The sequence below is a fragment of the Artemia sp. Qi Xiang Cuo genome, chromosome 12, assembly GCF_049724085.1.
Source record: "Artemia sp. Qi Xiang Cuo chromosome 12, ASM4972408v1, whole genome shotgun sequence".
Lineage (NCBI taxonomy): Eukaryota > Metazoa > Arthropoda > Branchiopoda > Anostraca > Artemiidae > Artemia > Artemia sp. Qi Xiang Cuo.
The window spans coordinates 18,515,501-18,528,964 of NC_142805.1; the positions used below are offsets into that span (position 1 = coordinate 18,515,501).

General features: G+C 36.0%; 1 protein-coding gene across 1 annotated transcript in view; it reads right to left on the reverse strand.

Moving 5' to 3' along the window:
- sano (CABIT domain-containing protein serrano) overlaps positions 1–13,464 on the reverse strand; it is a 161,523-nt gene that overhangs the window by 9,677 nt on the left and 138,382 nt on the right. Inside the window, exon 5 of the mRNA XM_089098384.1 lies at positions 12,964–13,208. Within this exon, the coding sequence (XP_088954510.1) occupies positions 12,969–13,208 (240 nt within the window). The 3' untranslated portion in view covers positions 12,964–12,968. The remainder of the gene's footprint in view (positions 1–12,963; positions 13,209–13,464) is intronic.

Consider the following 13,464-nt stretch of genomic DNA (forward strand, 5'->3'; position numbering starts at 1 on the left):
TACGTTCTAGGTCACTGTGTGTTTATAGCTGGCTAGAAATGAACCCGAAGGTTTGATCGGAAGTTTTTTTCTCGAAGATTTTGCAAAAAAAAAGTTTAAAAAACGCATCAAAATGTGTTTATGTGTGTTTTATTCCGTTTTTATGAGCAGTACAAACATTTCGGGCGGGTTTAAACCCCCCTTAATCCTCCTGGATACGGCCTTACATCAGCCCCCATCCCTGAATACATGCCTTATAATCGTGTATACCCCTGACACACAGTGCGTTGCCCCTTTTCATAGGTACCCTTTCACTTTTTACTCTTCCTTAGGCTTATGTCGGTACCCTTTTTCTGTATGACCAGAAAAAAGGGAATGTCTATTAAGGATACAAAAGATACATACCCAAAATTTACCGTCCATGGTAATGACCGGACAATAAAAAAAACCAATTAGGATGGAAAAGATAAATATGTCCTTCATTGTGTCCCTAAAGGGCAATAGAAGACACAAATCTAATTAGGACAGAGATGATACCAAACTTGGTATTTTAGTAACAGCAGATGTTATGCAGTTAAAGGCGTATATTTGATAACGGTTGAAATTATTTTGAAACGTGACTGACACAGAACTGTCAAAACTGTGGTGGATGAATTAGATCCATGCAGCGTCTAAAAATCCTGTCACTTGTTTGATTTGTTCATCTGGATATCTTTGAGCTCCGATAGACCCACTGAAGCAAAAAAGATGTTACGATAAATCCGTATAATACTCTTACCCAAAGTATAGCTTATATTTTTCTTGCTAACCTGTATATCCTCACATCCTTCGGTTAAAGTGTGTCCCATAATTTTCCAGAATAAATAAGTGTAATCATTTAACAACATTTTCAGTTAGAAGTATGTAAATTATTAAGGATGATTCGCTAATATACCACGAATGATCACAAGCCGAAAGAGGTACAACACATCTGCGAGGGGGAGAAGAGGTGAACCCCAGGCCCTTACTCAGGGGCACAGTTCATATAATTATCCAGTAAGCTTATCGCAGATCATTTCTGGTCTTCGTTCTCGGTGCGAACAAAAAGCTCCTCCCACTTCTTCGTGCAGTTATTAATAGCGGGTTTCCACTTGTTTCCGATTGTTTCGCGTAAAGTGCATTATTCGTAATAGCGGGTTTCCACTTGTTTCCAATTGTTTCGCGTCTGACTTGTCTACCCGTGAAAAGATCTGATGCCACTTATGTTTCTATGTTCTCTGGAGCACTTGCACTTCAGTCCGGGTTTTTTTAATGGGTGAGATAGGGACTGATCATACTGGATAATTATACGAACTGTGCTCAGGGGTGTCAAATCGCGCAGATTGAAAAACAAGTCGCGCAGATTGATAGATGATTCTGATAACAACTTATATTTTTGCGATGAACCTCATTTTTGTAATGAGACCCAAAAAGCATTTCAGAAAAAAATTCTTCCCTGGATTTGCCATAAATTTGCTGCTTACGCTGAATAACTAAGTAAGCAAATATATCGAAGAAAAGAAGACGCCTGTAAGGGTATTTCAGTCCTTTACGTACAAGTAAAGGAACCAAAAGCTTTCCCCAAAAAGGAAATTTTCTAAATTGATGCACATTTCAACTGGACTCAGAAATACTACACTTTAATAGCATGAATCGTGTTTCAAAAACTCCGGTTTGTTACAGGATTAATTAAAAAATAGGATGTTAGCCCAATAAGTTTTATCAAACAGTTCATAGTGTTAAACTGTAATTAAGGAACGACTCAGCTCAATTCTAACCGAAATTCAAAAATGGAATTTTGATAACAATTAATAAGAATTGCGTTTTTATGCAGATTGCAAATATATAAATTTCGCTAAGTTTAATATCTACCCGCCAAAGGCTCCAAGCCTCAGAGGAAAAAGAGATTTTGAAAACAGGGACCCTGATTTTCGAAAAAGGGAGAAACACCCCCCAAAAAGTCCATAAATCTTAATGTAAATCAGACCTTCAGATTCAGCGTATCAGAAAATGTTATTGTGGGCTTTTTAACCTTTTTAAGAGACCGTAAGTCAATAAATCTTAATGTAAATCAGACCTTCAGATTCAGCGTATCAGAAAATGTTGTTGTGGGGGTTATGATCTCCTATCTGCACAAAAGTGGAATGTATGTTTTTGCCAGAAGACTGATCACGGATGCGTTTCTATTTGTTTTTTTTTGTCCTAGTGTCCTTTTTAAGAGACCGTAAAAATTGGAGGGCAACTAAACCTCCTCCCAAGACCTAATTTGTCTCTTATTTTGTTTTCGAATGTTATGATTTAAGGTCAATTTGACAAAAAAAAATCATCTCCTTCAACTACCGGACAAACGTATAATACAGAAGTAGAGAAACAAAATTCGGTTATATATTTGTACATTAGGGGGGTGGGGGGTAAAGCCTATCATATATTAAATACGTAACCCAACCTAGGTACCTTCCCCCCTTAAACCCCAAAAAACTAAAGTTTAAATATTGTAAACGCAGTTAGAAACCACTGTAGGAAATCCAATTCTCGGTTGAGAAATCCTGTGTAACTAATTTCTTTTTGCATCTATCTTGTTTAGCATACAGCTAATAGAGCATTACCACTTCCACTTTAGCTACTTTTGACTCTCCTAGAAAGGTGGTAGGTTAATAAAATGATGCTTTCAGGGATGGGTGTACAGGCTAATGTATGGGTACTTATGTACTATCTGGAACACACGCGAAAAACGAAGTTTGGTTGATGCTAATGAAGTAAAACAAAATAGGATAAAATATAATAGTTTAGAAACAAATATCCGCTATATATTTGCACATTAAGGGGGGTGGGGGGTAAAGCATAGCATATATTAAATACCTAACCTAACCAAACCTACGTACCTTTTTTTCCCTAAGCCCCATAGAACAGTAGTTTAAATATTGCAAACCCAATAACAAACCATGCTTTACAATCCATTTCTCTATTGAAAGAAATCCGTTTCGAAAGAAACCCGCATCTTCCCTATATAATATAGCGCATGTGTTCCAGATAGTACAGAAGTATTAAAGTATGTCACGGAAAGATATTTTGAAGTGCCTACTTCCACTCCTTCTCCCTCTCCCTCTAGAGGGTCCTTAAATTTGCCTAAATGACAGGTCTATACTTATTGAAATTTTGACAAAACAACATTTTACATTAATTTTCAGTTATCAGTTTCTTTTTCTCAAGGTTTAGTTCGAAAAATGCAATTCCTGTTATTTGAGTAGAATTTTAAGTCATATCAATGTTTTTTTTTCTTCAAAATTTAGGAAATGTATTTCCATATCTTTAAAATCTTATAAATTGGGATTGAGCAAAGTTGTGAACTACGCCATTGATTTACTGATTTCCACCATGAAAAAATGCAGCCGTTAAGAAGTGTCATATTATCTGGGAGAAATTTTTTGTAGTAATTTTCTGTTCTTGTAAAATAAATGAGATTATTTTTTATTTATTTATTGATGCTTCAGAAAGAAAAAAGGGAAACTGAATCCTGATAACTAGGATATTAGACTGCAGACCTAGGAAATTGAACAACGCTAGTGATGGAAATCCAATAAAAGAACTAGAAATCCAGCAAACAAAATGGAAATTCAATAAGGATCTTAAAATCCAACATGTTGTTTTGTCAACAAACTGAAAATTGAATTTGGGTATGGGAGTTCAACATTTTGTTTCTCAGCAAATTGGAAATTCAATAATGACCATGGAATTCAAAAATGGTCTCCAATATTCAATTTCAGCTGTTGAAATTCAAATTTTGTTGTTGATAAACATTACAAACAATTTTAGTTGAATCTAAAAAATTTTTAGATTCAGTTCTGTGTATTGGGCTAGCAGAACTTTAAAAAGTGATGTTTAATGGCACTCATTTTTAAGGCATATCCTGGGAAGGCAGATTTTAAACATATTACTCATATCTACGTGCTTTTTATCAATTTTACTATCCAAACGTGCCATATAGCGCTAAAAACAGCACTTTTGGTACCACTTCTTAAGTGGAAAAGTTTGGAAGCATAAAACTGTACCAGTGCAATAATTATTGTCCAAAGCACTTTACGGGAGGCTTATAAGTTTTCCTCACATATACTCCCCATTCACACCCTCTTAGTAAGTTTCATGAATCAACTAGTCAATACTAAAAGAAAAAGATTATTGCGAAAGCAAATTAACTAAAACTAAAAACTTTGCAACTAAACATCTACCAAAAATTAAGCTTGATTGATCAAAAGTTTTGAATTGAACCTTCAAACTTCACTCTGTGATGAAGCCTGTGTGCTAGTTCTAACGGTGGTAATTTAAGAGACGGAACGTCATTTCCCCCTTAGTTTTTGCTCCGGCCTGGGTTTTGAAGTCACCTTTTGTCGGTCATTTCATCGGAAAAGGCACTTGTTTCATTTAAAAAAGTTGGGGAAACAACCGAAAGTGCACTTTGTGGGAATGTTCTATCAAGTCGAATTTATAAAAAAGCGATCAAGTATAAATGTAAACTTTTAAATGAGCCCTTATACAGCTTTCTTTTGTTACAGAAGCCTTCTAGTTTCTGCTAGTCAGTAGGTGATTCATAAAGCCCTGTCTTCATTATGGCTTTTTCAGGCGAAGTCGGCCGAGTAAAAACAGCTTTTTGCTCATCGAAAAAATGTTCATTATGTTTTTGTTCCTGAAAAACATGTATTGTTTTGTGAAGTATGGATATATATAACGTATTTAGTGAAATATGGATATATAATGAGCAAACGCTATTCCGTATAAATAAAAAAGAGCGCTGTTTCTGCATTAAATTTTAATCAAAAACGAACAAAGATTAATTTTAAGAAAACAAAGTTTTTCCGAGGGAAGTAAAGAGCGAAGTTGAAACTTAAAACGGGTATAAATTATTACTTAACAACCTATTTAATATATATATTAATATAACTAGTATAAATAACCAACTAATTGTGTTTCCCTATGCTTTTAGGATTATACAAAACCAGCGCTTTACGGAAAACACAAAATACTCCAGGAGTTTTGGTGCAGTTAAAACAAACCAATTAAGGACACTTTTCACAGAATCAAAATATTATCAATTCGATTTAGAATAAAACAATATTCAATTTTACAATTTTCTTTATTTTTTTACGTTTGATTTGGTAGTACTTCTTTAAAATAGTTAATACTAGTAAGTAGCTCTTAGGTTGGTTCTGAAAAGGACATGTCATTATTAGTTTATACACAATTTCCAAGTAAGGCCATCTTGCTAGTATTAGGACTATAGACTAGCTTTAGAATTCCTATCATAGCTTGAAATTCACTCTTGTATAGAGAGAAATAATCGGATTTCCAGAGTTCATATTACGTCTTATTTGATCTTCATTCCAAGTGATACTAAAGCATATTTCTTATAATTTAAGACTGTATATTACCCACAATTGGTATTATAACTGGTGAGAGCAAAATGCTGCTTGATAAATCAATCCAATATTTCTGTATGCTGTTCAATTAATTCGCGGTTATTAAAAAATATTAATAATTAATTAAAGTGTTTTTAATTAAAGTGTTTTTAAGATAATTGTAATTGTATACTGAAAGTTACTAATGTCGAAACTGGTGTAAGACTATGAAAAGCCTTATAGATTGGTGTAGTGGTGTCAGGCTAAATACTCACTTTTGACTCTTAAATCAATAATCCTGCTTTTTATACTTGACCTTTGTGTTTTCAGTAAAGCGCTAGTTTTCTGTAATCATAAAAGCATAGGGAAATATAATTAGTTGTTTTTTTTTTACACTAGTTATATTAATATATTAAATAGGCTGTGAAGTAATAATTATTGTCCGTTTTAAGTTTCAATTTCGCTCTTTACTTCCCTCGGAAAACTTTGTTTTTTTAATTAATTTACAAAGGATTCGTTTTATACAGGCCTAATGTGAGGCCCTTATCCCTTAGGTTGCACTTATGTTACCTCTGAAGGGATATTTTGGATCTTTGGATCGTTCTGACTAAAATAGCTATCCTAATTTGGCTTGCACACATGGACCTCACTGTAGGTCCTTCAATCACAAAAACTTAAAAATTCTCGACTTCAAGACAGTGTAACCCTTGTAAACCACAGTGTAAACCACATGCTCACCTTTCTATCACAGGTAGCGCAATAGCTCTGCCTAACGAAGAACGATGTGGGCACTATGTATTCTTTATCTTTTAGACCAGGGCAGTTCGTATCGAAGGAGTTATCGCAGACACTTCGAAAAGGGCTCATTGCGATTGGAGAAAAAGAAAAACCTCTCACACCCTCCATTTCCCCAAATACATCTAATCAAAATTTTAGATAGCCATTTTGTTCGACGTAGTTGAAAGATCCGGCAAATATGTCTTTGAGGATGTCACTTTCCCCGAGCCCTCAGGGCGAGGGTTGTAAGTTCTGCCCAGGGGGCACATAAGGTTTTCATACGAAGCGTTGTCGTAGAAACTTCCAAAGAGGCTCATTCAATTGGAAATTGAAGGGTAACTAACCCCCCTCTTAAGCCCATCATTTCCGCAAACACATCCAATCAAAATTTTGAGATAGCCATTTTGTTTAACGTAGTTGATAGTTCTGGACATTAGGTCTTTGAGTATGACAACCCCCCCCCGCCACAGCCCCCAGCTGGAAAGCGTTGCCGCAATAACTTCAAAAAGAGCTCATTCGATTGAAAATTAAAAGGGATAGTGCCCTTTTTAATAGTTGAGAGTGATTGGAGGGCAACTAACCTCCCTTCTCACGCCCACCATTTCCCCAAACACATACAATCAAAATTTTGAGATAGGCATTTTGTTCAACGTAGTAGAAAGGTCCGGAAATCATGTCTTTGAGGATGACACTCTCCCAACAGCCCTCAGGGCCAGAGTTGTAAGTTATACCCTGGGGGCATATAAGGTTTTTATAGAAAAAGCTGTCGTGGAAACTTCAACAAGGGCTCATTCGATTGGAAATTGAAAGGGCAAGTGCCATTTTTAATAGTCAAAAGTGATTGGAGGGCAACTAACCCCCTCTCACGCCCACCATTTCCCCAAACATATCCAATCAAAATTTTGAGACAGCCATTTATTTCAACGTAGTTTAAAGGTACAGAACTATGTCTTTGAGAATGACACTCCCGCCACAGCCCTCAAAGCAAGGATTCTAAGTTATATCCTGGGGATATATAAGGATTTTATAGAAAGCGTTGTAAGTGATAATAGTTGAAAGTGATTAGAGGGCAACTAACCCCCCTCTCACGTCCACCATTTCCTCGAGCACATCCAATCGAAATTTTGAGATAGCCATTCTGTTCAACGTAGTTGTAAGGTCCGGAAATTATGTCTTTGATGATGAAAACCCCCCACAGAACCCGGGGCAAAGGTTTTAAGTTATGCCCTGGGAGCCTCTAATATTTTTATAGAAAGTGTTGTCATAGAAACTTAAAAAAGGGCTCATTCAATTGGGAATTGAGAGGGCTAGTGCCATTATTAATAGTCAAAAGAGATCGGAAGGCGAATACCCCCCCCCCTCACGAATCATTTCCCCAAAACACTTCCAATCAGCATTTTTATATAATAATTTTTTAAACGTAGTTGAGGGGGTCCGGAAAAAAAGTGTTAACTGAAAGTAAGGGGCGACATTAAAATTTAAAACAAACAGAAATTATTCCGTATATGAAAGGGGCTGTCCCCTCCGCAACGTCTCGCTCTTTACGCTAAATTTTTTATTGTTTAAAAAAATAAAGTTGTGTGACAGAGTCAAACTTTAGCGTAAAGAGCGAGGCGTTGAGGAGGGGACAGCCCCTTTCATATACGGAATAATTTCTGTTCGTTTTAAGTTTTAATGTCGCTCCTTACTTTCAGTTAAAATAATTTGTTTTTTTATTTAATTTCTGAACGTTTTTAAATTAATGCAGCTTTGATTTTGGCTCAACGTACATAAATAATTAGAACGAAATTTGCATATTAATTTTATTGTTTTGGCTAAATGGCTTTCTCGAAATTTTGTTATGACGTAACTTACGAATTAACTTACGTAACGAACTTCCAAGGCCGTATCCAGGGGGGGGGGGGGTACCCGGTTTGACCCCCCCCCCCCCGAAATGCTTGTTTGACTCGTAAAAACGTATCAAAAATGGACATAAACAAATTTCGTATGCGTTTTTGAGGTTTTTTGTGCAACACCCCGCCCCCCCTAACAAAAAAATTAGTAACCCCCCTCCCCCCAAACAAAAATCCTGGATGCGCTTCTGCGAACTTCTATATTTGTATGTTTGTATTACGTATATTAGGGAGTTTGACCCTAGTCAATACCTCGCTCTTTACGCTAAAGTTCGAATTTTGTTAGAATGATAAATCCCTGAATCGAAAAGGCCAGTTAATTAGAGTAGAAAGCTCTTTGGATAGTACTAAAAAAATTTAGCGTAAAGAATGAGGTATTGACTAGGGGGCGAACCCTTCATATACGTAATAATTTCTGTTCTTTTGGAGTTTTAATACTGCTCCTTACTTTCAGTTGAAAACTTGTTTTTTTTTCTTTAACTTCTGATCGTTTTTTAAATAATGAGGGGAAATCCAGCACCCCCTTCATAAAAATGTCCTTTCTCCCACGGAAACATCCTCCATGGAAAGATCTTCCCCCAGCCCCCCCCCCCCAGAAAAAAATCCCTCCTGACACGACTGTATTCTTCCATTTACCAATAGGCCTACTATATGTAAACACTGGGCAAAGTTCACAACTTGCAGCCCTTCCCACGGGAACTGTGGGGGATTAAGTCATCCTCAAAGACATATTCATTCGATTTTCGACAATGCTGTACAAAATGGCTATTTCAAAATTTCGATTGGGTCACTTCGGAAAAAATGAGCGTCGGAAGAGGGCATGTTGTCTTCCAATTGTTTCGGTCGCTTAAAAACACCACTAAAATTTTTACTTTTTGTTCAAATTAGCCTCTCATGGTATTCTAGGACAACTGGATTGATACAATTATCCCTGGGGTAAAAATAAGACAAAAAACAATAAAATTACTCTTCCTCCTCAATTTGAAAAAAAATTTCGGATAGCCGTGTACACAAAGGAACTCCAATAGCATTTCAGTGCATAACAAGTGGTATGCCTGAGCCTATTGTGATGTGGCTTTTCAAAGATCGACCAGCAGAGGAATATCCAGAAGTTTCTGTATCAAAGGATAGAGATAAACACACCTTTGCAATATTGACAGCTGAAATTTTTCATAGTGGCAAGATAGTTTGTGTGGCAGAAAATGAATCTGGTGTGGCTACTTGCAGTGCTACATTGACTCTCCACAAAAAAAAACAAATAAGCACGCATCCGTGATCTTTCTTCTGGCAAAAAATACAAAAGTTTTAATTTTTCCATATAAGAGCTTTAAACCGCTATAGTAGGGTTCTCTATTACGTTAGATCTGATGGTGTGATTTTCTTTAAAGTTTCTTGACTTCTAGGGGTTGTTTGTCATTTTTTTGAAAATAAGGCAAATTTTTTCAGACGCGTAACTTTTAATGGGTAAGATTAAACTTGATAAAACTTATATATTTGAAATCAGCATAAAAATCTGATTCTATTGAAGCATCTATTGGTTTCAAAATGACGGTTTTTAGAGTTTTGGTTACTATTGAGCCGGGTCGCTCCTTACTTACAGTTCGTTACCACGAATTGTTTGATAAGCAATTCTGTACAATTTCCATAGTGGACGCTTTCGAGATTTTCGAGTCATTGGAGACGCTTAGATTTGCAATGGTGATACCAATGAGACATCTCAGGTGAGAGCTCACTCTCAAGAGTTTTAATCTTAAAACTAAAATTTTATCCTCAATATGAACCAAAAAACCCTAGTGAAGTGTATATTCCAAAATCGGAAACACTTGGTGCACGTCCTAGATTGTCTAGGGAAATCCTCCCAGGAAAAAGTGTTGGCTCACTCCTTCAAAAGAAGTGTCACCTGATACGACTAAAGCGGGGCTCCCACGGCGTCAATAAAGTTAATAAAGCTGTCCACAAAGTTAATAAACCGTTTTCCTCGCATAACTTTGTTGACTTTACTGAAGCCGGAAAGACGTTAAACGTTATTTAACTTTTTGAAAAAAGTCCGCCAGGTTCAGGCAAGAGTAGAAGAAATAATAAAAGTTTTATTTGATCAGCTTACAAATAACTTCCTATGAGCATCATCGTGCAAGCTTGTTAAAATATTTATCTTGGTAAAATAAACAAAACATTATTTCATTTATTATTGAAAGAAAAAAATGCTTAGAAAGATAGTTTCCTCAGCTCCATGTCTCAGTATTTTAGTTACTTTCTATGAAAAATTGCTGTTAAGTCAAAGAGATGAAATCCTTGTGTGAGCGGGACAAACTTTATGGTTCATACTTTCATGACAAACTTCATTAGCTTTATTGACGCCGTAAGAGCCTCGCTTAAAGAAGTGACATTGCGGATTTAAAGTGGTAACTGAGTTTCACTTCAATGCCAAAATTTTACTCCTGCCATTTTGTTCCTGGAACAAAAAATCTGTTCCAGCCACTGTATTCCGCCTATTTCAACGGCACTTCTATGACAAACGTCCTACTGCTCAAGTTGTTCATTCATTGACGCATTACAGAACCGTTTTCTTTAAATTTTAACCAGGTTCAAATTAAAAAGAAAATGTAAAAAAGGTGAAACCCAAATTTGCTAATTAGTAAGAAATTATCAGAAAAAAGCTAAACGTCGCTATAATCACAATTAATGTTAGAATTTTTGTGGCATAGGAAAAATTGTATTGAACTAAAATTACGATGATTATACTTAAGGGGATAAAGATTTGAGTCAAAAACAAGAAGAAACGCTAGACTATGCCCAAGGATAATCAGGGGGCTTCAACTACAGAAATTCAGAGAAAAACCTTGTTAAAAAATTTTCTCGACAGATGCACATCAAAAATAAAATTTGCATTTTCAAGCAGCCTTATAAACACAAACTTCCAGGGGCTCGAAATAAGGTACATCGGAACAGGAGTGGATCTACAGTAAAAGCTTGGGGAGGGGGGGCAATGTGGCAAGGGCGCCAATAAGTGAAATCTTGGGGGGCAATGTGACAAGGGTGCCAATAACTGAACAAATTGACAAATTTATTTTAAAAAAAGATTAGAAAACAGAAAAAAACAAGAAATGAGGGTGTCAAAAAATCTCGGGAGGGGGGGATCAGGTCCCCCTGGATTCACCACTCATCAGGGGAAATAATCTCCCTCATTAAAAAAAAATCCTTGCCCTCATCAACATTTTGTGAATTCAAACCCCTGCTTACTTTCTCTAAATAAATTTACAGGACATCTAGTGCTGGATTGTATAAGACGCTGGAGAGTAAGGATTATTACTTAGCAGCCCCCGTCCTGGAATAAACTATAGTTCAAGCTAATTCATGAGTCACTTTGTCACTGATGCCCTTAACAGACAAAAAGATACCTTTCGTGCAATTATAATGGCAAGATCTTTCTCTGCACATACTTCCTTTTTTTTGCTACTCAGCCTGATGCAGCCTATGATTACTGCTATTACTGATCACAGCATGAAGCTTCTACCTTTAATTGGGTAAGGAGTAATTGATGTTAAATTTGGGCTTTATAAACCCATTTAGGAATAGAAATGTCTAATATGAGTGATCTGTTTTTTTGTTTCATTTCCTGCACGGAGGTGGAAGCTTAATTTGAAGTGTCAATGACACCGCAGGGTGCCACCTAAGTCACCTTCAAATTTTCAATAGAAGAAAATTAGAAACTACTAAAAGATCGGTTTTTCAAACAAGATCTGCACCAGAGACATAACATCTGCACCACAGACAAACAGAGGAACTACCTGTAATAAACATTGTTTTTTCACTAGCTAAAACTTTTACATAGTAAATTTTAAAATCAATCAGATCTTGAAACAGAAGGATCTTTTGTCTCTCCGGAAATAAGGGATAGTGCGAGCTCACGAAATCTGTCGTAGATGTGAACCATTGAAACCAACGCACGTTTTTTTCCTGCAAAATTATGGGAAAGTAATCTCCTTTTTCTGTCTGCATGGACTCAACCCAAAAATGCGGCCCACGGTCTGGCAGAGTTCCATCAGTTTTCTCCTTAAAGAAGCATTTTTAGGGTGATACCCTTGAGTTCTCGGAAAACTCTGCAGACAACTTAAAAAGGACCGCCGTTCAGGTATGTCAATATTCTAATGAAATGGTGAAATAAAGTTAGCACTTTAAGTTTTTTTCTGGGGGGGGGGGATTAATACCGATGGTTGTCTTTTTTGTTATTCTATTGAATACTTTTTTATATGCTCATATTTGGCTTACAATAAGCTTATTGTTATTACCATAAGAATGAAACTAAGGTTTGAATATACATGATTTGGATTAGGTGTTGCTGAAAATCACCAGATTAAAATTCTGAAAAAAATTAGAAGGAAACCTCTTTAACTCTCTATGGATTCAATTTGAACCTATCTTATTGTCATCAAAATTGCTATTAAAAGTATACGACGTTGTGAATTACAAAGAACAGCACAATTGCAGAAAAGAAGAAAGAAGAGAGATAAATGTCCAACAGTTTCGTGTTAAAAAAATAATTCTAATTGCATTGGCTCATTTTTGTGACGTCAATGATTATATTTTTATTCCTTAGCCAGTCACACTCTTCCTTAAGCGAATGTCGAAAAGGAAAGCCATTCATCCATATTTCACGCTGTTGCTTATTCCTGTTATTTCTATGCCACATTTTGAGGCAGAAAAAGAAGCATAAACCTGATCGGAAAATATAAAATTTTAAGCAAAAACAAAAGAAAGATTTTTCACAAGAAAACTCTCTGTTTCTCTGTGATAGGTATGATAATTGTAAAACCACTGTTGCAAAAAATACTATTGTTACGAGAACGTAAACTGAAAAAATTCTGACCATAAAAGATGATTAAAAAAAATAGTAAAACTTAGCCTACCCTTTTTATATAAATGCTAAGCCAGATTTTGTTGGTTTTCCGGGCGAATAATAGGTTTTCTGCTTCTTCTTCATATCATAAATGCGGTTGCCAGGCGAAAGCAATGTTAAATAGGAGTAAGTTGATTTGATCTTAGTTTTCCCATTAGGTGAAGAAGATGCCAGAGGAGAGGCAGGAATGGGGCTAAATCTTGGTGGCATATCAGCTATCACAGGTTCGTGTTCATGAACTTCAATGGGAGGAGCCTAAAATCCAAAAGAAAAATTATTGTTTAAAAAAATCTATTTAGATTCAGCGACATAAGCAGAGGGGGGGGGGGGTTATCTCTTGATGGTCGGGTGGCAAATTCCTTTAATGAGAAAGAAACATAAAAAAATCACCTGAGGGTACTCGAAGAATATTAAGCAACAGCGAAGTTGTAGCCTACACCATGATTGACTATATTCCAAAAAAAAAGATAATACGACTGCGATAATTCAAAAAGCGAAAGATTATTTGGCA